Below are 23,434 nucleotides of genomic sequence, written 5' to 3'. Positions count from 1 at the left end.
TACAATATATACTTAAACATAATCTCAACATGATTAGGGCCCCTGCTTGTACCACATACATAAATGCGCGCGTCCTATGTAGGTCCAAGGTAGCAAGTCTTGAACCCTACAAGGTATACATACTAGGCCCGTTTCTTAGTCCATCGACCTAGGGGCACTTAGGAGCTCATCCCTAACGAGGCCCGTTTCTTAGTCCATCGACCCCGGGGCGCTTATGGAGCCCACCCTTGGTACAAGCCATACATAAAGTAAAGTAGCATGACTTACATATCATAGTTCTTATCATTTCATGCATATCATATTTCTTAACATATCATAAAACATACATATTTGGGCACACAGCACATGCATGAATCATAACATACATCATGAACATATCACTTATCATAAAGCATGCATATTTGGGCACACATCACATGCATGAATCATAGGCTTGCATAACGAACGTATCATTTTATCATGTCATAAAGTAAGCATGTTTGAGCACATAGCACCTACATAGGTCATAAGCATACATGAAAGAACATAACACATATCATAAAAAGACATAACCATTCATGGAATCATTTAATATCATCTCTTCATAGCATGTGAGGTATATCTAGTCACTAAACCCATATGGCCGAAAGTCATGAAAGGTCCACATGATCTCTAGACAACATACAAACATAAAAACCTCATGGTATCTTCACATACTAACATAAGAAAGGTTATAAGCATGTTAACCTAAATTTTAAGCCCTCCTAGGTTTCCAATTATTTCATGGCCGAAACCTTTCATGAAGGGAAATCAAGTTCTAAGCAACATGCAAACATGTAAACCCTAAACTCATATCATATCATATTTCATAGGGAACTACTTAAGCATATTTAGTTTGGGTTCTAAGTTTCTTAAGCTCCTAATCTTATCATGGCCGAACCCTAGCTTGTCTCATTCTAGGTTACAAGTAGCATGGAAGTGTTGAACCTTAAGCCAACATGTTATACATTTTCATGAGGAACAACATAAGCATGTTTGTTTAAAATTTCAAACTTCCTAGACCCCTTAACTCAAGGTGGCCGAAACCTATAACTCATGGAACTGGGTTTTTAGTGGCATAAGAGCATGGTAACCACACTACATTTCATAGTACTTATAACAAGCAACATCATGAACATATGTAAGTTGGTTTCAAAATTTCTCTAGGCCTTACTCTAGTCTTGGCCGAAACCTATCAAGTATGAACTAAATTTCTAGTGGCATAAAAGCATGGAAAACACAACTACCTTTCATAGTGTTTACCACAAGAAACATCATGAACATATATAAGTTGGTTTCTAAGTTTTCCTAGGCCTTTAATCCAAAGGTGGCCGAAACATATGAGCTTGGTCTTGTTTTTCATATGGCCTAAAAGCATGGAAACCATACACAATTTTTCATGGCATCATAACAAGGAACAACATGGGTAAACTTAGTTTAAAAATCTACACATCCTAGCCTTAAAACTTGGTGTGGCCGAAAGTTTTATATAACCAAAATTCTATGTAACAAGCAACCATAAAATCATCAACTAGTTTCATATTATTTAATCAAGAAGTCATGAGCCTCCTAGCCTTGGTTTCAACTTTCCTAGACATTCAAATCTCATCATAACCGAACCTTCATAGGCATGGAATAAGATTCATAACTAACATACAATCATGTCATAACATTTAGTTTCATATCTTGTCTTAGGAAAAATCTTAACATGCTTAGTCTTAGATTTAAAACTCTTCTAGGCCTTTACTTCTTATGTGGCCGAATATTCATGAGCATGGAAATGGAGTTTCAAACAACATACAAGTAAGAGAAAAGGTTAACAACCTTATTATCATAGGGTACATAACAAAAGAATAAGGAAACATGCTTAGTTTGAGTCTTAACTTACCAAGTCTTCTTGTTCATGCTTGGCCGAGAGTCTAAGGCTTATGGATCTAGTTTTTCATTATTTATTCTAGCATGGAAAACTTAGATTAACCTCTTACATAAAATACATGTCACAAGAAAAATAGTAAGCATATCTAATTACAACTTTCTTAGACTCTTCTTCTTGTTTTTTTTTTGGCCGAATTTTCTCAAAGCAAGTCCTAGGTTTTTAAGCGATCTATCTCCATGGAAAAACCGTATAAACTATTGTACCATAGGTGAGGGGAAGCTTACCTAGTGTTCACTTGTTAATCTTTAAAGAATTTGTACCCTTGGTGAAGAGGAAGAAGGGAGCTTCTTCTTCTAGCACTCCTCTTGATTTTTATCTTGCTTGGAAGGGTACACCTTGAAGGCTCCTTCTTGTAGTTTAGTTTTCTCTTAGAGAGAAACCTAAACTTGGCTTGTGGAGATGAGGGAGGAGGCTTCTAGTCTCGGCAAGGGTGAGGGAGAAGGAAAAAAATGAAATCCTTTAGTTCTTTTCCTTTTTATGCTAAGTGGGTGGAAGTTACAAAGGTGAACTTTGCTTCCTCTCCTCCTTAATACATGCATGTATTTTTCTAATGAGAATATGTCTTCATTCCTTCCCCTTAACTCTTCTCTTCATTATCCCCTTAAACCCCACAAAAATAGAGAAGAAAAAGGGAGAAAGATAACTTGTCTTTTGTTACTCCTTTTCTTAACCAAGAGGTAAACAAGAGGAAGAAGGCTACTTGATTTTCTCTTGTTTCCTCACTAAATTTTTATCTTTACTTTTAACTACAATTCACATCATTTCCCATTCACATATTATTCATTATCCTAGTGGTTATCATACATAGTTTTATTTCTATCCTTTGTGAGAGGTTCAAGGTTCAAACCTTCACCTCTTTTTTTTATTTCTTCTTTTGATTCTTTTTACCCCTATGTTCTAAAGCAACTAACCCCCATATACTTATCTTATAATTTTGTGGGTGTTACAGTACCCCATACCTCATAGAAAGTTCATCCTCGAACTTAAAATAGCTTCGTCAGGTAGTGCCGGACTTCCTGCTGAGTGCATCGGCTACCTTGTTTGCTTTACCAGGGTGATAAAAGATCTCGCAATCATAGTCCTTGACTAGCTCGAGCCATCTGCGTTGTCTCATATTTAGGTCTTTCTGCGTGAAGAAATATTTTAGACTCTGGTGGTCTGTATAAATCCTGCACTGAGCCCCATATAAGTAATGCCTCCATGTCTTTAGAGCGAAGACCACCGCTGCTAGCTCTAAATCATGAACGGGGTAATTCCTTTCATGTTCTTTGAGTTGTCTAGAGGCATAGGCAATGACTTTGCCATCTTGCATGAGTACAGCTCCGAGTCCTAAGAAGGAAGCATCACTATACATATCAAAGTCCTTGTTGCTTTCCGGAAGAGTAAGAATCGGAGCACTGGTCAGTCTCCGTTTCAGTTCCGTAAAACTTTTCTCGCAGTCATTCGTCCATTCATACTTTTTATTTTTCTTGGTGAGAATGGTCATCGGGGCTGCTATTTTGGAGAAGTCCTCTACAAACTTCCTGTAGTAGCCCGCTAGCCCGAGAAAACTTCTGACTTCACTAGCGTTCTTTGGCCTATTCCAGTTGCTTACAGCCTCAATCTTATTCGGATCTACCATTACTCCGTCCTTGGAGATAATATGACCCAAGAATGATATTTGATCGAGCCGGAACTCACATTTGGAGAATTTTGCATATAGTTGTTTTTCTCGAAGAATTTGCAATACTGTATTCAGGTGTTCGGCATGCTCTTCTTGAGTTCTCGAGTAGATGAGAATATCGTCAATGAAGACAATAACGAATTTGTCGAGATATGCCGCAAATACCCGATTCATCAGATCCATGAACACAGCAGGGGCATTTGTCACTCCGAAGGGCATAACTACAAACTCATAATGCCCGTATCTTGTTCGAAAGGCTGTCTTTGGTATGTCCTCTTGTTTCACTTTTACTTGATGATAGCCGGACCTTAAGTCAATCTTTGAGAAGACAGTTGCTCCCTTCAATTGGTCAAACAGATCATCGATCCGCGGAAGGGGGTATCTGTTCTTGATTGTCGCGTTGTTTAGTGCTCGGTAATCTATATACATTCGCATAGACCCATCCTTCTTTTTCACAAACAATACCGGAGCTCCCCATGGAGAGTGACTAGGGCGAATAAGTCCCTTGTCAAGTAATTCTCATAGCTGTTCTTGAAGCTCCTTCAACTCAGTTGGTGCCATCCGGTAAGGTGCTTTAGAAATTGGTTTAGTGCCCGGAACTACTTCAATCATAAATTCTATTTCTCTATCAGGTGCTAATCCCGGTAGTTCATCAGGAAATACTTCCGGATAGTCGTATACTACTCTGACCTCTTCTAGTTTATGGCTTCCGGCTGGTCTTGTGTCAACCATGTGTGCTAGAAATCCATTACAACTTTTGTCTACCATACTTTGTGCCCTTACCATTGATAAGAATCTTTCAGTTTCTTTCCCAAATTCCCCAATAAATTCAAACATCGGTTCAGCTTCAGGTTGGAAGACTACCTTCTTATTACGACACTCAATTGAGGCGCCATACTTGCTCAAGAAGTCCATGCCCAGTATAATGTCAAAATCCCGCATGTCAAGTACTATCAGATTGCAGTAGAGTTCTCTGTCTGCGATTCGAATAGGTACGACCCGCAGCATTTGATCCGATGGCATAACTTCCCCAGATGGTAGGGTTGTTAAGAATGTACCATTTAGGGTTTTAGGTGGTATGTCTAATTTCCTTGTAAATGGTGTTGAGACGAACGAGTGTGTCGCCCCAGTATCAAATAATACTAAAACATGCTGATTAAAAATACGCAGCTAACCTGTAACGACGGTAGAGGCATTCGCTGCATCTTCACTAGTAATCGCAAAAACCCTGGCATTCGTTGTCGTTGGCGGGGCTTCCAACCTCCCTTGGCTGATCGAAGTCCCTTCTATAGCCGTTTGCATCTGGTGTAGCTGTGAAGGAGCACCCCTGTTCTGGTTGTTCTGCTGGAATGGTGCCTGCATCTGAGTAGAACAGTCTCTGGCCAAATGTCCTTCCTGTCCACAATTATAGAACTTTCTTGTACCTTTGTGACACAATCCGAAATGCAGCTTCCCACAAATAGAACACTGGGGATATATCGGTTGCTTATTTACTGACCCACTTTTTGCATTGTCCCACTGCTTTCTTTTTCCGGTAGAAATTCCTTTCCAGCCTGTTTTGGTATTCTGGGGTTTCTGTCCCTCGGCTCGTGTCTGACCTTTATTCTCCTTCATTGCTTTCTGATAGTGCTCCGTAATCAGTGCACTACTGACTAATTCCTCTGTAGTCTGCGGTCTATTAACTCCGCCGGCCACGTTCAGTGCTATCTCGGGTCGAAGCATCTTCAGCATTAGTCTGACCCTTTCTCTCTCTGTACGCACTAATTCAGGACAAAGGCGTGCTAGACGGTTGAAGCGCTTTACTGCTTCGTTCACTGATAAGTCACCTTGCCGGAACTCGGTAAACTCGTCGTAATGCCGGTTCGTCACTTGCGTATGAAAGAATTCTTCGAAGAACTCTGTCTCGAAGTCCGTCCAATTCATCAGATTAATTTGCCTCTTCGCTTTAACTCTTTCCCACCACATTCTCGCATCTCCGGAGAAGAAGAAAGATACACATTTGATCTTCTCTGATTCAGGCCAGTCCAAAAGTTCCACGGTGCTTTCCACTGTCTTGAACCAGGCCTGGGCATCCCACGGCTCGCAAGTACCCGAGAAGTTCACCGGTTTCAGCCTCAACCACTGTATTAAGTAAGTCTCTTGTCGAACCACTGGGGCAGGGGCTACCGGTGGTACTGGTGCAACTATTGGTACGACGGGCACAGCGTTCTAAACTACTGGTGGGGTGGTAGGGGTTCCTTGTTGACCCATCAAGGTCGTGATCAACTGTTGTTGTTCCGTGATCTGACGTTGAAGATCGGTGACTACCTGAGTCAGATCTGGTGGAGTGATTGCCTCGTCTGCTCGGGTAGTACGTCTCCTAGCCATGTTTATCTTCATTAAACAATAACAAATTATTATTATCCCTATTTGCCGTCATAAGGTTATTACTATTCCTATCCTACCATCATGCATATCTATCCTAATTCAAAGTATAATTAAACATGTAGAATATTAGAGTATTAACAAAAATTAAATTAAACTAAATCAAAGAATAAGTAAACATGCAGAATATTAAAGCATCAAAAATTAAATTAACAAAATCAAGAATAAGTAAACATGCATAATATCAAAGCATCAAAAATTAAATTAACTAAATCAAGAATAAGTAAACATGCAGAATAATAAAGCATCAAAAATTAAATTAGCTAAATCAAGAATAAGTAAACATGCATAATATTAAAGCATCAAAAATTAAATTAGCTAAATCAAGAATAAGTAAACATGCATAATATTAAAGCATCAAAAATAAAATTTACATTAAGCATATAAAATCTTACTTGGAGCGGCAGGATGGAGGCTTGACATGTGTGTAGTGGAATGACTAACTTGGCTCTGATACCAAACTGTAACGCCCCGCCCCTCCTGCTAAGGCGACGGGGGTTACCTTGTCACACATACATACTTAACACAGCGGAAGTCTTACTTAGAGAATTTAAAAACATTTTCTTACTTAAAAATCACAATAGACATAAAAGATCCACATAGCATACCTATCATAAATTTTGGGCCTTAATACCCAAACACATACTTAAGGTCATGGAGTCATAAAGTAAAAACATCAACAAGGCAAATTTCTTATTAAACAAAAGTAGGTCATTTCTCTTAGCCAGTCCACTACCGCACACATCCTTCTAGCCCCTCCTGCTGCTCCCCTACACTACAACAAAATCGCTCATAGACATCGGTTTTCCACCGGTGTCTATTTGATTTTCGACCGATGTCTATGAAGCCGATGTTAAAAGTCTGCTATTTTAGACATCGGGTTAAAACCGGTGTAGTATCACTTAACGACACCGGTTTTCGAATCGGTTATTAACCGGTGTAGTATCACTTAACGACACCGTTTCATACACGGTGTAAAACCGATGTAATAGCTTTTGTTAATAACACCAGTTTTGGCAGCGGTAAATGACCAATGTAATATTACTTTATAACACCGGTTTTACATCGGTGGAAAATCGATGTAATATGTATTTTTTCTAACAGCACAGATTTGATTTTAAAACCGACAATAACAAAAAAAAATACACAAATATTCACAAATTGTACAAATATTCTTCATTCAATAATATCCATAAAATACACAAATATTCACAAATTATATAAATAATCTTCTTACAACAATATTCATAAAATACCCAAACATTCTTTTTACATCAAAAGCTAGCTAATAGATATCAAAATCAAAGTATAACATTCTGTTAACACATTAAGGTACAACTGTCTCAAATGTAATCTAGCATGCATTCAGCCCACTCGAACCGCACTTCATCAATTTCAACTCTGGAGTACTTGAGATTTGTAAACTGTAAAAACACATAAATTCACCATATGTCAAATAACTAAAACAAATGTGTGCATGTATCAAATAAAATAGAATACTGAGTTTTTAAAGGCTGTTGTGGAAGATAACGAATATAACAGTGAAGGAAGCATAGAAGAACAAAGAAAATGTTCATAGTTAACAAGCAAATGAAGAGATATACTATTTATTGTACTACCTCTGATGCCATCTTCCAAATCTCATAAGCAAGAATGTAACTGTTCAGAATCATTCCCTGGCAATGAATGAAGAATGTTTATGTTGCTGCTTTTGATGAGTGCTATATTGTTTGTATCTTAAAACATTGGCTTCTAGAAAAACATTAGACATAATTAAACAGATATTACCTGGAGTTTCCAAGTTGCTATGTTCTGGTAGTGCAGCATAATTGTCTGATTGTTGGATGTCAGCAAAAGTATCTGGTGTTGACGATAGATATCTGAGATGATAACTGAGAAGTGATGGCCCAAACCATCCATATTTTCTGGCACTACTAAAAGCCATCTCGGCATCAGTAAGCCGCTTAAAAATTAGTTTGACGCTGTTGCTCTCCTGTTGAACTTCTGTTGCTACTTCCACTATGGGCCCATAGCGACAGAAAATCCTAATCAGATCAACTTCAGAAGGAAGAGGACTGGATTTATTGAAATTCAAAACCAAAGCTGTAGGCATACACCTATCGACTATCTTTGCATTGACACTGATTATGGGCCTATCTGAGGATAGCACTTGCTTCATAGTGGGACAAGCTATTCCAATTTGAATATGTTCTGTGGCTTGTACAACAGGAACAGAAATCAGAGCAGATGTTTGTCTTGAAGTTTTCCTCTTTTTCCTTTGAGCCGGAGCATGAACTTCGACTTCGATTTTAGTAGGGCGGTTATTAGATATCAAGTCAGACCAGTAAGAATCCATCATGTGATCATTTTCTATCATCTCAAAAAAAACCGACAAAGCTTCAACTCTCCGTTTCTTATCCTTTTCAGCTCTTTCTTCCTCAAGATGTTTCTCTTCACTAGCAGAAGAAGAAACACAGTAGTTCCTAAATTTAGTGAAGAAACTGATTAGACTAGAGAGATAATCATACCCTTCAATAGGATCTCTGGCTGCCAAATGCAGCAGCAAGAACATTTCAATATTTTAAAATATTTTTTTAAAATAAAAATAAAAAGAAGGAAACAAATAACAGCTACCGTTACAATTGCTAGCATTGGAGTTGTCGAGGTTGCAAGCACCGGGCAGCATGAGCAGGCGTTCGACCTTGAGCCCTAAGGCGCTCCAGGGGGAGGAGCAGTTGTGTTTCTGCTGTACGGCGTAGCAGAGGCAGACGGGGTTTGTGCCCCGGATGTTCCTCACGGTGTCGCAGCAGTCGCTGTTGGGTCGGTCGCTGCTGCCGCTGCCATAGTCCATGCAGGGGGTCAGGCTGCTAGTGGCATCCGTGCACTGATGCTGCAGCGAAGTATCGGCTGCTGGTGACTTCTCTTGTCTGTTGTCAACTTTTTTCTTCCTGGTCTTCTACATATGTAGATGCAACCATATAAGATATGTAAGATAACAGAAAATATTGGACCGATGGTGCCATATTGTAAGGTTGTAATATGTTATAGTTCCATGTTTGTTGTGTACAAAAAGAATTACAAAGAACATCACTGGGAAGCTTCAGGTAACCTGATGTTGATACTGAAGTATACTGGTATTGGCAGTCCTCTTGCTGAAGAGAAATTTGGCGAAGAGCAGCATTACCCCTGTCCACGACTAGAAGAGAACAAGTTCTTCCAACATATATCACATCAAAGTCATTAGAAAACTTAGCATCCTCACTCGGGCCATCTCTATAACCTGCTATATTTGATTTTCCTCCAGCAATAGTAGTCACACCTGAAGAAGCCATCACAAGTAAAAAACAGACTTTTTGACTCAATTGCAGAATTGTGGTCTTTAATTTTACATTTCTTTGAATCTAAATACAGGAATTTGCTCAAGTGTTGTACCTGATTCAGTTATCTTTCGAATAGCCATATTGGAGATATCAGCAACATACACATTCCCTTTGTCATCCATAGCGGCACCTTTTGGACGATAGAAACGAGCATCTGCAGGTTTACCATCTCTACATGTCCAGAGAATCCCTTAAATGACCCGGCAACCAAATCTTGCTCTGCTATCTGCAACGCGATTTTTGTCGAAACCAGCTCGCAAAACTTTATAAAGTGAAGATCTCCAAATAGACACAAAAAGCTATAAGGGAAAATGATGGCATATACCTGATACAACTTCCAATCTCTTATGGTAGATCGCAATAGAAAAACTAGGAAGTGAAGGGAACGGGGGAATTACACTGGGAGAGAGGCGGAGTGATCCGAACTATATTGTTATTTGTGGCGTCGACTGCGAAGAGCTCCCCCTCGAGGGAGACCCGGATAGTGTGCGGAAGTACGCCTAGCTTGTCCCCCACCACAAGCGTCTCTACAAAGTACCCACTAAGTCGACAACGTCCCTATCTGAACACACGGCTTTAGACGCGAAGCAACAAACTTTTAAGAAAATGGAAGGAAAAAGAACACACCGCTCTCGAACAGGCCCTTTCCACCGGCAGCGCTCCGCCCTCGCCTCCCCCGGCAGAAAACTCCATCTGGAAGGAAGAGACAGTGCTGTTGGGCGACGACGACGCCGCCGTCGCCACCTCCTCGGCTTCCCCGGCAGACGGCGCCCGGTTCACATCGAAGCCTCGCATCGACAGTTCCACGTTCCCTGCGGCACAAAAAAACACGAGTCGAGTATCCATCACCATTTCTCGCAGTAGAGATGTTGATAGACAAAGATATCTCATATCTCAAAACCCTCGTTCGGAAAACGATCGAGAAGACAACAAGCAGAAACCGTCCCCAAATCGTCCAACCCCTAAAAATTTCCGAAACTCCGACAGATCCCTTACCGGCCTCGGACGCCCATGGGAACCGCAGCTGGGAAAACGAAGGCTGCGCGGAATGAGGCAAGAGAGGAAGGAGCTTAAGCTGCAGCGGCGCCGCAGCGGAACCCCTCTCCTCCTCCTCCTCTTCCTCCTCCTCCTCCATTGCGTCCTCTTTTTCCCCTAATCTCATCCCAAACAAAATCCCCAGACTCCCTCTCTCCGCCGTCTCCGCCGTCTTCGCGGCCCAGAAGGGCCTACCGGCCGGAATACGAAGAAGGCCTCCTCTTCTCAACCAAATGGAGGAGTTGGAGGAGATGTGGTGTGGTTGGACGGAGAAGCAAGGGCGTCGTGTCTTGATCCTGATCGGGAGAGGAAGGGGCGTCAATCTAGGAAGGGGGAAGAGGGAGATGAGGTTGAGAGAGATGGTCGGAGGTTTAGGTTTAGACTGAGAGAGATGGTCGGATGGTCGGAGGTTTAGGTTTAGGTTTAGGTGAGGGAGATGGTCACGCGGAGGAAGGGGCGCGATATAGATTTAGGTTTGGAGGGAACATCATAGTGTTGCAAATTTTGGCTGGTGGGAATATTAAAATATTTTATTTTGGTTCATTAACACCGGGTTTTAAAAACCGAAGTTAAAATCGGTGTCTATTAACGAAAAAAAGGGCGCTCATAGACATCGCCTAAAAAACCGATGTCTATGAGCTAAAATCTGCGCTCATAGACACCGGTTTTTAGAAAAACCGGTGTAAAATACTCAAAGACTTCGGTTTTAGCCTAAAACCGTTGTTGTTCCACTGATGTCTATGAGCGATTTTGTTGTAGTGCTAGTACATCCATTCCTTGCCTTTATCTGTGGTACAAGAAAGTAAGCTGTGAGCACTCATGGCTCAGTAAGTTCCTTTCCTACTCACAAAAACCGACAAGCATATTAAAATCACAAGTCATATGCAAAAAGACAATTGTATCATGTCAAGAGTATATCATGGCATATCTTAACATAACATAAAGTATCATGGCATAACATAACATGATCATCAAACGTATCCGGTCATAGCATAACATCATCATAACTAGCATGGCATAATCATAAAGTATAAGCATGGTAAATCCCTAAACATATATCATGCAACATATGCAACATGTCTTTAGAAAACTTATACAATATATACTTAAACATAATCTCAACATGATTAGGGCCCCGGCTTGTACCACATACATAAATGTGCGCGTCCTATGTAGGTCCAAGGTAGCAAGTCTTGAACCCTACAAGGCATACATATTAGGCCCGTTTCTTAGTCCATCGACCTAGGGGCACTTAGGAGCCCATCCCTAACGAGGCCCGTTTCTTAGTCCATCGACCCCGGGGCGCTTATGGAGCCCACCCTTGGTACAAGCCATACATAAAGTAAAGTAGCATGACTTACATATCATAGTTCTTATCATTTCATGCATATCATATTTCTTAACATATCATAAAACATGCATATTTGGGCACACAGCACATGCATGAATCATAACATACATCATGAACATATCACTTATCATAAAGCATGCATATTTGGGCACACAACACATGCATGAATCATAGGCTTGCATAACGAACGTATCATTTTATCATGTCATAAAGTAAGCATGTTTGAGCACATAGCACCTACATGGGTCATAAGCATACATGAAAGAGCATAACACATATCATAAAAAGACATAACCATTCATGGAATCATTTAATATCATCTCTTCATAGCATGTGAGGTATATCTAGTCACTAAACCCATATGGCCGAAAGTCATGAAAGGTCCACATGATCTCTAGACAACATACAAACATAAAAACCTCATGGTATCTTCACATACTAACATAAGAAAGGTTATAAGCATGCTAACCTAAATTTTAAGCCCTCCTAGGTTTCCAATTATTTCATGGCCGAAACCTTTCATGAAGGGAAATCAAGTTCTAAGCAACATGCAAACATGTAAACCCTAAACTCATATCATATCATATTTCATAGGGAACTACTTAAGCATATTTAGTTTGGGTTCTAAGTTTCTTAAGCTCCTAATCTTATCATGGCCGAACCCTAGCTTGTCTCATTCTAGGTTACAAGTAGCATGGAAGTGTTGAACCTTAAGCCAACATGTTATACATTTTCATGAGGAACAACATAATCATGTTTGTTTAAAATTTCAAACTTCCTAGACCCCTTAACTCAAGGTGGCCGAAACCTATAACTCATGGAACTAGGTTTTTAGTGGCATAAGAGCATGGTAACCACACTACATTTCATAGTACTTATAACAAGCAACATCATGAACATATGTAAGTTGGTTTCAAAATTTCTCTAGGCCTTACTCTAGTCTTGGCCGAAACCTATCAAGTATGAACTAAATTTCTAGTGGCATAAAAGCATGGAAAACACAACTACCTTTCATAGTGTTTACCACAAGAAACATCATGAACATATATAGGTTGGTTTCTAAGTTTTCCTAGGCCTTTAATCCAAAGGTGGCCGAAACATATGAGCTTGGTCTTGTTTTTCATATGGCCTAAAAGCATGGAAACCCTACACAATTTTTCATGGCATCATAACAAGGAACAACATGGGTAAACTTAGTTTAAAAATCTACACATCCTAGCCTTAAAACTTGGTGTGGCCGAAAGTTTTATATAACCAAAATTCTATGTAACAAGCAACCATAAAATCATCAACTAGTTTCATATTATTTAATCAAGAAGTCATGAGCCTCCTAGCCTTGGTTTCAACTTTCCTAGACATTCAAATCTCATCATAACCGAACCTTCATAGGCATGGAATAAGATTCATAACTAACATACAATCATGTCATAACATTTAGCTTCATATCTTGTCTTAGGAAAAATCTTAACATGCTTAGTCTTAGATTTAAAACTCTTCTAGGCCTTTACTTCTTATGTGGCCGAATATTCATGAGCATGGAAATGGAGTTTCAAACAACATACAAGTAAGAGAAAAGGTTAACAACCTCATTATCATAGGGTACATAACAAAAGAATAAGGAAACATGCTTAGTTTGAGTCTTAACTTACCTAGTCTTCTTGTTCATGCTTGGCCGAGAGTCTAAGGCTTATGGATCTAGTTTTTCATTATTTATTCTAGCATGGAAAACTTAGATTAACCTCTTACATAAAATACATGTCACAAGAAAAATAGTAAGCATATCTAATTACAACTTTCTTAGACTCTTCTTCTTGTTTTTTTTTTTGGCCGAATTTTCTCAAAGCAAGTCCTAGGTTTTTAAGCGATCTATCTCCATGGAAAAACCGTATAAACTATTGTACCACAGGTGAGGGGAAGCTTACCTAGTGTTCACTTGTTAATCTTTAAAGAATTTGTACCCTTGGTGAAGAGGAAGAAGGGAGCTTCTTCTTCTAGCACTCCTCTTGATTTTTATCTTGCTTGGAAGGGTACACCTTGAAGGCTCCTTCTTTTAGTTTAGTTTTCTCTTAGAGAGAAACCTAAACTTGGCTTGTGGAGATGAGGGAGGAGGCTTCTAGTCTCGGCAAGGGTGAGGGAGAAGGAAAAAAAATGAAATCCTTTAGTTCCTTTCCTTTTTATGCTAAGTGGGTGGAAGTTACAAAGGTGAACTTTGCTTCCTCTCCTCCTTAATACATGCATGTATTTTTATAATGAGAATATGTCTTCATTCCTTCCCCTTAACTCTTCTCTTCATTATCCCCTTAAACCCCACGAAAATAGAGAAGAAAAAGGGAGAAAGACAACTTGTCTTTTGTTACTCCTTTTCTTAACCAAGAGGTAAACAAGAGGAAGAAGGCTACTTGATTTTATCTTGTTTCTTCACTAAATTTTTATCTTTACTTTTAACTACAATTCACATCATTTCCCATTCACATATTATTCATTATCCTAGTGGTTATCATACATAGTTTTATTTCTATCCTTTGTGAGAGGTTCAAGGTTCAAACCTTCACCTCTTCTTTTTATTTCTTCTTTTGATTCTTTTTACCCCTATGTTCTAAAGCAACTAACCCCCATATACTTATCTTATAATTTTGTGGGTGTTACAAGATGCTCTTTACCTTTTTCAATGAACCCTTCTGGTTGCTTCATATGGATGTTTTCTTCAAGACTTCCGTTAAGGAAAGTTGTCTTGACATCCATTTTCCAAATCTCATAATCCATATGAGTGGCAATGGACAAGAGTATCTGGATAGACTTAAGCATGGCTACCGGCGAAAAAGTCTCCTCATAGTCGATTCCCTCTTTCTGAGTATACCCTTTCGCAACAAGCCTTGCTTTGAAGGTTTCTACCTTCCCATCTGTCCCTCTTTTCCTTTTGTAGATCCACTTGCATCCAACGGATTTTACACCATCAGGTGGTTCTACAAGCTCCCAGACCTTATTAGAGTACGTAGACTCTATTTCAGAATTCATTGCCTTTTGCCAAGATACTACATCTATATCTTGGAGTGCTTCATCATATGTCCGGGGATCAGGTTCATGTTTACCCGGGATCAAGTCCGAAGACTCTCCTAAAAACATGAATCTCTCAGGCTGCCTTACAACCCTCCCACTACGACGAGGCACTGTCTGTGGTTGTGTATCATGTGTAACACGTGTTGCAGTCTCTTGTGGTACTTCATCTTGTACTGTTGGTACTGAAGTAGATGTGTCCTCTCTAAGTTCTTCTAGAATAACTTTACTACTGGGCTTGTGATCCATTATATAGTCTTCTAAAAACTAGGCATTGGTGCTAACAATGACCTTCTGATCTTTAGGACTATAAAATAAACCACCTTTCGTTCCTCTGGGATATCCCACAAACACACGAACTTCTGTATGAGATTCTAAATTATCAGCATCTGGTTTCAGCACATGTGCTGGACTACCCCAAATCCAAATATGTCTTAGAATGAGTTTCCACCCATTCCACAATTCTGTGGGAGTAGAAGATACTGATTTAGAAGGTACTAAGTTCAGAATGTGCACTGCTGTATCCAGAGCGTACCTCCAAAACGAATTTGGTAATTCTGAATAACTCATCATCGATCTAACCATCTCCATAAGAGTCCTATTCCTTCGTTCTGCCACACCATTCTGTTGGGGTGTACCAGGTGCAGACAATTGGGATTAAATCCCGACCTCTGATAAGTAATTCCTAAACTCTCCTAAGAGGTATTCGCCACCACTATCAGACCGTAGTGTTTTGATACTTTTACCTAGACGTTTCTCCACATCAGCCTTGTACTCTTTGAACTTATCAAAGCATTCAGACTTGTGGCGCATCAGGTAAATGTATCCATATCTTGAATAATTATCTATAAAAGAGATAAAATATTCAAAATCACCTCTAGCCTGGATAGACATAGGACCACACAAATCAGAATGAACCAATTCTAACGCTTTTTTGGCTCTATACCCCTTGGCCTTAAAAGACCTCTTGGTCATTTTACCTTCCAAGCAAGATTCACATGTTGGAAAGTTTTCCAACTCTAATGGACCCAAGAGTCCATCGGCTACAAGCCTTTGAATCCTACTTAAGTTAATATGACTAAGCCTTAGATGCCAAAGATGTGTTTGGTTTATTTCTGAAGGTTCTTTTCTCTTATTAGAGTTAGAAGATGTGTTATTAATTTTCATATTTTGCTTTGTGGGAGAAATTGGATTTAAAGTATATAAATTGCCAACCAATGCACCATAACAGATAATCACCTTATTTCTCTTTATAACCACATTGTTACTAAAAGAAACTGAATATCTATCCAAATACAGTTTAGAAACTGAAATTAAATTCTTTCTAAAACTGGGTACATAAAGACAATTTCTTAAAACCAAATTTCTATTCCTATCAAAAGATAAGTAGACGTCTCCCACTGCAACAGCCGCCACCTCAGTAGCATTGCCCATGTAGACGGTAATCTCTTCTGCAGATAGTCGTCGGGTTTCCTAGAACCCCTGCAAGGAATTGCAGACATGATCAGTGGCTCCCGTATCTACACACCAGGTGCTGGTAGATAACACCGCTAAACATGTTTCAACAACTAGAGTATGAGATATACCTTTATTGTTCTGATTCCTACGAGGACAGTCCGCCTTCCAATGCCCTGTTTGCTTGCAAATGAAGCACTTGACTTTCAGCTTCTTCATTCCAGCTTTTTGTCCCTTAGGATTATTCACTGTCTTCGCTGAAAAGACCTGTTTCTTCTTCTTCTTGCCTTTCGGTTTAGAAGTAGAACCATTTTCAGCATAGTGAACCTGAGAACTTTGACGAAATATACCTTCTGCTGCCTATAGTTCTGTCAGAAGTTCCGCCAACATATACTCTCTTTTGTTCATGTTATAGTTCAGGCGGAACTGCTCAAAACTTCTGGGTAGCGTTTGGAGAATTATATCGACCTGGGTTTCCCTATCGATTTCTCCTCCAAGGACTTGTATTTCATTCAGATAAGCAATCATTTTGAGGATATGATCCCTTACGGGTGTCCCCTCAGACATGGTGGCTGTCATTAGCTTTCTCATTGCCTCTTGCCTAGCAGTCTGACTTTGGTGCCCAAAGAGTTCTTTGAGATTGTTCATTATATCATAAGCTGTTGGTAAATCTTGATGCTGATGTTGCAATACATTTGACATAGATGCCAAAATGTAACACCGCGCCATCTCATCAGCTTTTACCCATTTCTTATGATACTCAATCTCCTCTGGGGTAGAGTCACCGTCAGGTGCATCAGGGCAAGCCTCAGTCAGTACAAATTTATAGCTTTCTGCAGTAAGGACAATGTCCAGGTTTCTTTTCCAATCAATATAGTTGGGACCAGTAAGTTTGTTCTCTTTCAATATAATGGCCAATGGGTTGAAAGTCATCCTAAGAATCACAAAAATAACTTTGGTCAGGAGTCTAAATTTAGAATAATATTGATTCCTCAAACAATACTATTTTAAATTAACCAATACCTCAAAACACCGTGAATTTTGTATGCCACGATAGTGTGGACGTATACAAAATCTTCATTTGTAAAAGGAGGGTGTAACCCATTAATTTTATTATCTTGTCAACCTAACTTTTTGACAAATAAAATTAATAGTTGGTTTCCTTCGGTCACACAAATAATAGCAGTGACTCCGATGGGGAGGATACTATTAGACTTGCCTAAGTGTATATCGTTACTTGACACTAAGTCCATTAATAAGATTGTGCCCCTTCTGATGGGGAAGATCACACACTCTTAATTAATTTCCTATAGTCATCCTAAATGGAAGTTTGATCTAGTGATCCGTAAACAAACTCATTCGATATGGAGGAAGGTACTCAGAGCCAACGCGCAAGTTTGCTTGCATCACTTACAAACCAGTAATGGAGACCGTGGAATTTATTAAAATAAATCTCTCTCCCACTTAGTTATTTAAAATGAGGAATTTTAAACTATCATAGCATGTAACGCTCGAAAATTCTCAAAGTAATTTTAGAAATATTCTATGAATTTTCTGAAATTTTAGAATATTTTTATGAAATTTTTGGAGTAGCAGAAGTAGCAAAAATTAGATAAAAACGTAAAATAGCCTAAGCGGGAATTGAACCCGAGACCTAGTGAACTCCTTGCCTTATAGGGTGACTTAGTAACCAGGAGGCCCCAGCAGGGGTGTGCTGAAAGGGAAGGAGAGCAATTATATTTAAGGTTTAGTTGGGGTGTAATTATCACTTAATATAAATAGGGAATTTAAGTGAGAATTGTTATTTCTTGAACGACAATTATTCTTTTCCCTCAACCTCACCCGCCGACCCCTCTCTCTCCAAAACCTCTCGACGGCCAAGCTCAAGAAGACCTAGGGTTTCCTCCCTAGGGCCATAGGAGCACCTTCCAGCGACAATTCCGACACGAGGACGCTCCCCTTCGCGAGAAGAACGCTTAGACGCAAGAAGATCGTCGAAGAGATCTCTTCTCCGGAAAACCTAGTGATTGGATTGTAAGGAAAATTAGCGCAGAAAGTGAGTAACCCCTCACCTGCAGTATAAGTAGCTATTTGTATGTTTCTATGCTTTAGTTTCGTCATATGCAAATCCATCGGTACGTAGGGTGTGAATTAGTGCACACCAAGTGCTCGATGAAATGGTTAGCACAGCTAAATGCCACAGTAGGCATTTTAATAGTTTAGTTAAATGCTGTAGATGCATTTAAATAGTATACTTAGCCTTGCTTCATCTTATATGGGACTACAGTCCAATGGGTGGGTTCCCACAGTTGCCTCTAGGTTCAGAAAACCTAGTTCTAGGTTCAGATAACCTAGTAAAAGCAAGTTAAGATAAATCAGTTTATAAACAGTATTTTACTTTAACAGAGGCTCTGTACTGGACTCTCAGATGTCCTTGGGTTGGGCTCCCACAGTCGTCCCTAGGTTTAGATAACCTAGTAAACCCTACTAAATTCGGGTCTTGCAACCCCGGGTCTAGTTAGGGATGCGCGCATAGCAAGTACAGTTGTCGGGCCCATCAGCAGCATGATTAGTATTTTTATCTACTTATGAAAATAGTTTTCAAACTTCACTAAACAGATAAGTGAATTTTAGATTAGCTTCAGTTCAGTTTTCTACTGATATATCAGACAGCTTTATGTTTAGTTCTTGATTGCCATGATATACATGTCCATATACCATGCTCCTAGCACTTTTAGTATGATTCTCATTACGTATATCAACATAGCATATTTTAAAGAGCATGATTTCTTCGTATGCATGTTTTTGTGAGGTAGATGGTTTCTTACTAAGCTCCCAAGCTTACAGTTGCATTTTCCTTATACTACAGATAAAGGTAAAGGAAAGATGGAATAGCGGAGGCTGGAGGCAATGCGATGAAGATGTGTGTGGGCAAGAACTTGGAATAAAGATCCTTGGGGGAACTAGCAAATTGAGAACTTAGTACTTCATATAGTATTTACTTTTTTGCACTTTTAGATGTCAGGTGTCTTGAATTATGAAGGTATGCACTAAGTTATACTTAGATTGTTAGTTTTCATGACCTTAGATAGCTAATCATGTGTAATGATACACCTAGTAGTGATATTATGCTCTTAGTTTATTTCTGAAAGTTCCTGTACAAGTCCGGGTGAGATTTCTGTAGAAATCAGAAACCCAATCGATTAGTGGATCGATTGAGCAGTCCTCAATCGATCAGCTGATCGATTGGAGGAAGTCCCTGCGTACAGAACACTATGGGATCGATCAGCCGATCGATTGGGAAGCGATCTGTCGCGAACAGAAAGCTGACGGATCGATCAGTTGATCGATCGGCCATGGATCGATCAATCGATCGATCGGGGAATTCGCTCCCGCGAACAGAGAGCTTCTGAATCGATCATCGGATCGATTGGCCAGGCAGGATCGATCAGCCGATCGATCCAGAAATTCTTCCGTGCACACTAGCACGCTGAATCGATCAGTGGATAGATCAGATGACTCCAATCGATCAGCTGATCGATTGGAGTGTCTGATTTCAGCTGGAGGGTTTCATTTCAGTTTGATCAAATAGAAAGTGTAGATTCCCTTCCTTAGTATATGTACAACTCCAGAAGTGTATAGTGGATAGTAGAGAGTTTTAATTAGTACATTTTTTTCGCAACTTTATAGTCCAGTTCAGTATAATGTAACCCCCGGCCTTACAGCGTAGCCAGTAGGTGGTAGGGCATTACAGAGTGGTATCAGAGCAAGTTCCATACTTCCTACACACACACATCAGCATTGAACCTGTAGCTTCCAAGTAAGAATACCTCTCACTTTATTTATGTTTTTGCTTTCATGTTCATAGGTAACTAAAGCTTGTTATATATGATAACATCTAATATGATAATAGTAGTTAGATATATATGATTGTATCAGTTATGTATGTCCTTTATTTCTCTAGAAAATAGTACGAGGGCGCCCAGCTAGAAAGACACCAGCTACTGAGCCCCAGCATGAGGCAGGTAGCTCAGTGCCTCCTCTAGACCTTACAACAGTAGTGGCTCAGTTACAGAAGCAGCTAGCTGAACAACAACAGGAGATAGCCACCCTAAGGGCTAACCAACAGAACACTCCCACTGTCACTCCAGAACCTAACTTAACAACCCCAGTGGTGATAGAGGTTCCACCAGTCCAGCCTACAGCACCAGTAGCCCCAGAAGTAGGGGCAAGAAGAGAAGCATATATGATCCAGTGGCAGAAAATCAAGCCAGAGAATTTCTCGGGCACTAGTGAACCATGGGATGCTCAAGCCTGGTTCAAAACACTGGAGAGTACGATGGAGCTTCTGGACTGGCCAGAGGTTGAAAAGGTGAAATGCGCCTCCTTCGGCCTGACCTAAGGTGATTATTATTCTTAACAAGTCCTAGCCTATGTTATAGTCAATTCTATCCTACCTTCATGTATCCCTAGACTAAAACTGTGAATCATAAAAAAAATAAACATTCATATTAGATTAAAAACATTACTTATCATGCATAAAAGAAATAAAGTAAGCATAGAAATTCTTACTTTGAGCGGCAGAGTAGAGGCTTGATGTGTGTGTAGCGGGAAGGCTAACCTGGCTCTGATACCAAACTGTAACACCCACCCCCTCCTGCTTAGTGGAGGCGGGGTTACCTTCTATTATACATAACGTACGTACATAATAGTTTTTATGATTTTTAAAACAGCGGAAGTAATTGTTCACTTAAATCACAACTAATCATACCAATATGCTCAGCATAGTTATAAACTTAAAAAGTCATAATTATCCATTCCTAACATAAGCGTAAGTAAAAGTGATCATGCAAGTCATCAACATAAAATAAGCAGGTCTTTCTTTCTTGCCAAGCCACCACCACACACATCTACTGCCCCTCCTGCTGCTCCTTAAGTTTATCCATCCTTTTCCTTTATCTGTGGTACAAGGAAAGTAAGCTATGAGCACACAAGGCTCAGTAAGATCCTTTCCTACTCACAAAAACCGTACACCTCATATAAGAGTAATCATATTACATATCATAGCATGAATGAAACTCATATCATAACATAAATGAAAATCTTATCATGGCATAAAATAAGCATCATATCATGGCATAAATGACAATCAGATCATAGCATAAAATGGCATCATATCAAGGCATAAATGTATCATATCATAGCATGAAGTAATCATCATATAATGCCATAAACTTATCATGGCATAAATGACAATTATATCATAACGTAACGTAAACATCATAACCTATCATAACATGAATATAAGCATCATGACATATCATATTACAGCAAAAAGAACATCCTATCATAACATGTGAGTGAGTATCATCTCCTGTCATTCCATATCATAAACATATATGCAAGATGTCCTTTAAAATCATGTGTAATGTCATGTGCAAGATGCTTTTCAAAACATGCTTCATATCATGTGCTAAATGTCTTGAAAATAATATCATATAGTACTTAAAAATAATCTCAACATGAGGGGGCCCGACTTAGTACCACATACATACATAAATGCGCGCATCCTAAGTAGACCCAAGGTAGCTAGTCTTGAACCTACTAGGAAACTAGGCCCGTAGCTCGACCTAGGGGCACGTAAGGAGCCCACCCTTTACTAGGCCCGTTTCTTAGTCCATCGACCTAGGGGCGTATAAGGAGCCCACCCTTTTGGTACAAGTCATACAAAGTAAAATACATGTCATGTACATAACTTATCATAGCATATCATGTTCATATCATTCATAGCCTATCATGTTCATGTCATTCATAGCATATCATATTCATGTCATTCATAGTATATCATGTTCATGTCATTCATAGCATATCATGTTCATGTCATTCTTAGCATATCATTTTCATGTCATTCATAGCATATCATGTTCATGTGATTCCTAGCATATCATGTTCATGTCATTCATAGCATATCATGTTCATGTCATTCATAACTTATCATAGCATGAAGAGTGCTCTTGGTCCCACTTGATAGGGAAGCAACTCTTAGGCCTTTCACTTAGCATATCATAAAGAGTGCTCTTAGTCCCCACTAATAGGGAAGCATCTCTTAGGCCTTTACTTGTCCTTTCATAAAGCATACATACTTGAGCATATAGCATATCATAGGAGACATTATCATAAAATATTCATAAGCATACATAAACGAGTGTATAACATATCATGGGAAACATAATCATGTATGGAATATAAGCTATCATCTCCTAATTCATATCATGACAAAGTGAAACACATAATGAGTTGTAATTGGGTCTCAATCATCAACTACTATGGGTGGCCGAAACATGCAAGGGGTCACCTAGGTTGCAAGCAATCATAAAACATGTGAACCATAGATCCATTTCATAACATTTATCATAAGGAACCTCATAAGCATGTTTAATTTAGGTTCTAAGCTTCCTATGCCTAAAATTCATGATGTGGCCGAAACATGCAAGTTCTAGATCTAGGTTTAAATAGCATATAAACATGTGAACCCTAAACAATTGTCATAACATCTATTATAAGGAACAACATAAGCATATAGAGTTTAGGTTCTAGGCTTCCTAGGTCTAAAACCCATGATGTGCCCGAAAGTCATGAAGTGTGGGACTAAACTCTAACCAAACACAACTCATAATAATATCATGTTAACTTCATCTCATATCATAGGGAAGAGTTAGGGTTGAGTTTAAGCTTGCCTAAGCCTCTAATCCTATCTTGGTCGAATGTTCAAAACATGAAAGCCTAGTTTTAAAACAACATGCAATCATAAGTACTTCAAGTTATCTTCATATCATATCATATCATAAGAAAGATCCTAAGCAAGTTAGATTTGAGTTTAAGCTTCCATATATTTTCAATCTTCTCATAGATGAAACACTAAGGTGAGGTTCACCTAATTCCAAGCAACATACTTAGCATGTAACAACATGAAAATATTCATATCATGTCATGGGAAAGATCATAAGCATGTTAGTTTTGAGTTTGAGCTTTCCTAGGGTTTTAAATTGTAACGCCCGAAAATTTTCAAATATATTATTAGAAATATTCTACTATTTTTCTGGAATTTTAGGATATTT

The 23,434-nt window shown here is 39.3% G+C and overlaps 2 protein-coding genes across 6 annotated transcripts; both read right to left on the bottom strand.

Annotated features, from left to right (window-relative positions):
• Positions 1–7,654: 7,654 nt before the first annotated feature.
• LOC122045668 lies at positions 7,655–8,658 on the bottom strand. Its single transcript, XM_042605989.1, has 2 exons — positions 7,830–8,658; positions 7,655–7,717 (listed from the first exon to the last, which is right to left on the bottom strand). The coding sequence occupies exons 1-2, from the start codon at positions 8,611–8,613 to the stop codon at positions 7,683–7,685; spliced, it is 819 nt and encodes a 272-aa protein (XP_042461923.1). The 5' UTR covers positions 8,614–8,658; the 3' UTR covers positions 7,655–7,682.
• A 40-nt stretch (positions 8,659–8,698) lies between these two features.
• Positions 8,699–10,104, bottom strand: LOC122045666. 5 transcript variants are annotated; one of them, XR_006130063.1, is made up of 5 exons: positions 10,049–10,095; positions 9,820–9,962; positions 9,474–9,647; positions 9,151–9,360; positions 8,699–8,994 (listed from the first exon to the last, which is right to left on the bottom strand). XR_006130063.1 is itself a non-coding variant. In XM_042605988.1 (5 exons), exons 3-5 carry the CDS (start codon positions 9,541–9,543, stop codon positions 8,975–8,977), a joined length of 303 nt encoding a protein of 100 aa, XP_042461922.1. In that variant the 5' UTR covers positions 9,544–9,647; positions 9,820–9,962; positions 10,049–10,095; the 3' UTR covers positions 8,699–8,974. The 5 variants fall into 5 exon arrangements, 4 of the variants coding, with proteins under 4 accessions (XP_042461922.1, XP_042461920.1, XP_042461919.1 ...); XM_042605988.1 differs by having other exon boundaries at positions 8,699–8,997; XM_042605986.1 differs by having other exon boundaries at positions 8,699–9,360; positions 9,820–9,948; positions 10,049–10,104.
• Positions 10,105–23,434: the final 13,330 nt, after the last annotated feature.

This window comes from Zingiber officinale, chromosome 2B (assembly GCF_018446385.1).
Source record: "Zingiber officinale cultivar Zhangliang chromosome 2B, Zo_v1.1, whole genome shotgun sequence".
Classification (NCBI taxonomy): domain Eukaryota; kingdom Viridiplantae; phylum Streptophyta; class Magnoliopsida; order Zingiberales; family Zingiberaceae; genus Zingiber; species Zingiber officinale.
The sequence above is the reverse complement of the archived record's forward strand: the minus strand, read 5'-3'. Positions and strand labels throughout refer to the sequence as shown.

Excerpts from the sequence above, each read along its gene's own strand:
- LOC122045668 (XM_042605989.1), bottom strand. The coding sequence starts at position 8,613 with ATGTTCTTGCTGCTGCATTTGGCAGCCAGAGATCCTATTGAAGGGTAT. Across the intron at positions 7,718-7,829 it reads TAGCAACTTGGAAACTCCAG|GGAATGATTCTGAACAGTTA; the intron begins GTAATATCTGTT and ends ATTCATTGCCAG.
- LOC122045666 (XM_042605986.1), bottom strand. The coding sequence starts at position 9,543 with ATGGATGACAAAGGGAATGTGTATGTTGCTGATATCTCCAATATGGCT. Across the intron at positions 9,361-9,473 it reads TCGAAAGATAACTGAATCAG|GTGTGACTACTATTGCTGGA; the intron begins GTACAACACTTG and ends TGGCTTCTTCAG.